Raw genomic sequence first — 4,962 nt, forward strand, 5'->3', positions numbered from 1 at the left:
CTTCCATTATAAACTTGGGTTAATCGACTGTACATAAAAAAAAAAGAAGAAGATTCCTAAAGTAAATTATAGTATCATTTTTGGTTGAGCTATTGATTTGAACCACATCACACCCTTTTCAAAATGGTGCAGTTCATAAAATGACTCAAAGTGCCACCACGTTTACTCACTTAAGATTAGTTTAACATACGAATACCATCCGTCAGTTTCCACCTAAAGAAGCTCTTTTTGAATGACATTGTGGAGCCATGGAGCTCCATTTGGAGGCTAATGTTGCGTAGCCGATGGTCTCGGATGGAGACGCCAGCAGAAACAGATGGAGGCTCCTCTCTTGGACGCCGACCATTGATTTCCAATGATTAGCATTAGGAAGCAGCGCCGCTCTTGATTACTGCCTGGCAACCATGAACATGTCCATTGAGTTTTAATTAACACCAAATGAGACGCATTTCATTAACGTTTGAAAACAGACGTCAAAAGATAGTCAAGTCCTGATAGAGAGAGATACGATCTCAAAAGGAAAATCTCAATATTATGAGCAGCAGAGGCTTATTTATTGAGGAAATATGACCATAGATCTTGAGAATGAAGCTTGTGGTAATGTAATTACGTGCTAAGATATATTAACATCATTTACAAATGTCAAGGTGCGGATCAATGAGAAACATCTGCAGTCTATGCATGAAATATGTTTTTTATTGAATGTGACGACACAAATGAGCAAATAAATACATTCACATTCTTAATATTTTAGACGGTACAAGCTCTTGAACTTGTGCTGAAAGCCTTTTTTAAACTGCACTTAAACTGAATTATTAGACCTCGGGGTGGTGATGTGGCCACGACATGAAGTGGAGTACGTTTACACATTTTCCGAATGGCCCTTCATCAATTATTCCTTACAATTATTATTTATAGTTTCCTGCTTCCTTCATGAACTCAGTGATGTTGTATGGATTGCTTTTATTATAGATTGAAGTGTTTTTGGAGCTTTAAAAACTCGGGCACCATTCACTTCCATTATAAACTTTTAGAATTCAAAGGCTTCTCATCAATTATTCCTTACTTAAAATTATTATTTATTTCCAGCTTCTTACATGAACTCAATTGAGTTGACTGGATTACTTTTATTATAGATGGATGTGTTTTTGGAGCTACAAAAACTCGGGCACCATTCACTTCCATTATAAACTTTTAGAATAGTTCAAAGCCTCATCATCAATTATTCCTTCCATAAAACTATTATCGATTTCCAGCTTCTTAATCCAATGGAGTTCTTTGGATTTCTTATTATAGATGGATGTGCTTTTTTGGAGCTACAAAAACTCGGGCACCATTCACTTCCATTATAAACTTTTAGAATAATTCAAAGCCTCATCATCAATTATTCCTTACTTAAAACTATTATCAATTTCCTGCTTCCTACATGAACTCAATTGAGTTGAACGGATTGCTTTTATTATAGATGGATGTGCTTTTTTGGAGCTTCAAAAACTCGGGCACCATTCACTTCCATTATAAACTTTTAAAATAATTCAAAGGCTCATCATCAATTATTCCTTACTTAAAACTATTATTGATTTCCTGCTTCCTACATGAACTCAATTGAGTTGAACGGATTACTTTTATCATAGATGGATGTGCTTTTTGGAGCTTCAAAAACTCGGACACCATTCACTTCCATTATAAACATTTTGAATAATTCAATGGCCCATCGTTAATTATTCCTTACTTAAAACTATTATTTATGGTTTTCAGCTTCCTACATGAACTCAGTGGAGTTGTATGGATGTGCTTTTAGGAGCTTCAAAATCTCGGGCACCATTCACCAATTATAAATACTGAATGAAGCAATCCCTTTAAATTCTGAATGAACTACAAGTCAAAGTTCGGTCCGATTATGAGGCCCATTATGTGTACGACAGTAATTTGACATCATAAGATCCTTCAACCTGAAAACAGAGTAAACACTGTTAATTCGGTGCGCATGAGAGATAACTGTGTCAGCTAAACTGTAACTCACATCGAAGCGTCCGATTGAAGCTGCGGTTTGGCTGGCCTGCATGATCTCAGTGAGAGCCCACATCTGCTGAATGCTGGAGGAAACTGTTTCTGGATCAGGAAGACCCTGATAAAACACACACACACACAAACACACGCACACACACACACACACACCATCAACTGTTTGTTAATGGTACATTCATTCTATCATTTTCCTTCAGCTTAGTCCCTTTATTAATCAGGGGTCACCACAGTGGAATGAACCGCCAACTTATCCAGCATATGTTTTACACAGCAGATGCCCTTCCAGCTGTAACCGAGTACTGGGAAACACCCATACACACTCTCACACACATACATACAGCTAATTTAGTTTATTCAATTCTCCTACAGCACATGTGTTTGGACTGTGGGGAAAACCGAAGCACCCGGAGGAAACCCACACCAACACAGGGTTAAATATATATATATATTGTTATTAATTAATTAACTTATTTATTTTTATTATTACTTTTTTAGGATAGGACAATATTTAGACGAGATGCAACTATGAGAAAATCTCGAATCTGATGGTTCAAAATAATTAACTAATTAATAAATAAAATAAAATGAAAGATTTCCTTTTAAAATTGTCCAAATTAAGTTCTCAGCAGAGTATATTACTAACCAATGAATACGTTTTGATATATTTATACCTTCATGAAATGTGACGTTTCTAATAGTAAATATTAGACATTAAAAATATGTAATTTTGACTCATACAATGTGTTTTTGATAATATTTTGTTTATTATTTGTCAAAAATATATCTGCAATGAGCTCCAGGGTCGAGCATGCAAAAAAAAAAAAAATAAATAAAAAATAATAATAATGATAATAAATAAAATAATCATACTAAAATAACTCAAACTAAAATACACCTTTTGCTATACATTCATATATATACACATTCATATATATATATATATATATATATATATATATATATATATATATATATATATATATATATATATATATATATACACAGTTGAAGTCAGAATTATTAGCCTCCCTTTGATTTTTTTTTTTTTCTTTATTAAATATTTCCCAAATGATGTTTACCAGATTCAGGAAATTTTCACAGTATGTCTGATAATATTTGTTCTTCTGGAGAAAGTCTGATTTGTTTTATTTCAGCTAGAATAAAAGCAGTTCTTAATTAAAAAAAAAAAAAAATTAAAGGTCAATATTATTAGCCCCTTTAAGCTGTTTGTTTTCGATAGTCTAGATCAGTGTTTCCCAACCCTGTTCCTGAAGGCACACCAACAGTACACATTTTCAATGTCTCCCTAATCAAACACACCTGAATCACCTAATTAGAACATCAGAAGAGACTCCAACACCTGAAGTTAATTAGTCAGGTCAGGGAGACATCCAAAATATGTACTGTTGGTGTGCCTCCAGAAACAGGGTTGGGAAACACAGATCTACAGAACAAACCACTGTTATACAATAACTTGCCTAATTCCCCTAACCCCCCTAGTTAACCTAATTAAGCCTTTAAATGTCACTTTAAGCTGTATAGAAAAACAAAACCTACATTTAGGATTACTTTGTTTCTGTCCAAACAAACATGCCAACTGGCCAAACTAACAATAAATTAGATTTAATTGAATTAGAATAAGATAAAGTATTGGTACTGTGTGGTCTCAAAGTAAATATTGTTATCATAATATTTGACTTGACTATATTTGCAACTGTTTGATAAATAAACTAGCAATTTCAGAATTGCTTTTACAGAATTCTTCACTTTTTTATGTACAGACATATCTTAAAATACACACAAATAAATAAAATAAATAAAACCTTAAAATGAGTATCAGGAAAATAATAAATCTCTCTCTCACACAATATATATATATACACACACACACACGCGCACACACACACACACGCACACGCACACGCACACGCACACACACACGCACACACACACACACACACACACACACACACACACACACACTCAATGTACTCCGAGTTGCAGATTCAGTTTTGTCCAGCAAGTGGCAGTAAAGCACTGTCATACATGGGAGAATAATTATTACTGTAGGAATCAATTTTCTTATGATTAATCAATATTCATAATATTTTATACTTTTAGTCATATATTGAGATTACATTTGTTTCTTTCTGACCATCCATCCATCCATCCATCCATCCATCCATCCATCTATCTATCTATCTATCTATCTATCTATCTATCTATCTATCTGTCTATCTGTCTGTCTGTCTGTCTGTCTGTCTGTCTGTCTGTCTGTCTGTCTGTCTGTCTGTCTATCTATGTATCGTTCTATCTATCTATCTATCTATCTATCTATCTATCTATCTATCTATCTATCTATCTATCTATCTATCTATCTATCTATCTATCTATCTATCTATCTATCCATCTATCTATCATTGAAGTTCATGAAGTGGCCACTGTACATGTCTTTTCCCTGATGAAACACTGTATTGTAGGTAAACAGTGAATCATTTCCACTCGTCCTGTTCTTCAGGTGTTGAAACTGTTTAAATAAACATTAGGTACTGCACTCATCATCACTAGAGACACTCTAAAACCTAGACAAGCATCTTACATTTCTAATGCAAGTGACCCATAAATGAAAACTGGGACAAGGCCACAATGCTCGGGGATTGAACAACGACAACCGGCGAGTTTCATACATTTCCGTTAATTATGTTTTCAGTCTGTTTTTAAGCCACAGCGTTAATTAACACCTCTGAGGTGCATAAATACATAGAAACTACAAAGGTGTGTGTGTGTGCTGCTGAATGAAACGGCATTAGCAGACTGTAATGGCAGCACTGCGTATGCTGTTGAACAAGTTTTACAATATTCATAAGGCACATTATGCAATCGATTATAAGACATAAAATACTCACTTTAAGATCAAGAGGTTCATCTACAGGC

The 4,962-nt window shown here is 34.2% G+C and overlaps 1 protein-coding gene across 3 annotated transcripts in view; it reads right to left on the minus strand.

Moving 5' to 3' along the window:
• Positions 1–674: 674 nt before the first annotated feature.
• The window catches only part of nicn1 (nicolin 1), a 29,358-nt gene continuing 25,070 nt past the window's right edge, over positions 675–4,962 (minus strand). For all 3 annotated transcript variants that reach the window (XM_056448366.1, XM_056448365.1, XM_056448364.1), the window contains exons 5-7: positions 4,935–4,962; positions 2,024–2,128; positions 675–1,952 (exon numbers count right to left, since the gene is read on the minus strand). The exon at positions 4,935–4,962 is cut by the window's right edge and continues 41 nt beyond it. In XM_056448366.1, coding sequence (XP_056304341.1) covers positions 1,911–1,952; positions 2,024–2,128; positions 4,935–4,962 — 175 coding nt within the window. In that variant the 3' untranslated portion in view covers positions 675–1,910. The remainder of the gene's footprint in view (positions 1,953–2,023; positions 2,129–4,934) is intronic.

This window comes from Danio aesculapii, chromosome 22 (assembly GCF_903798145.1).
Source record: "Danio aesculapii chromosome 22, fDanAes4.1, whole genome shotgun sequence".
NCBI lineage: Eukaryota > Metazoa > Chordata > Actinopteri > Cypriniformes > Danionidae > Danio > Danio aesculapii.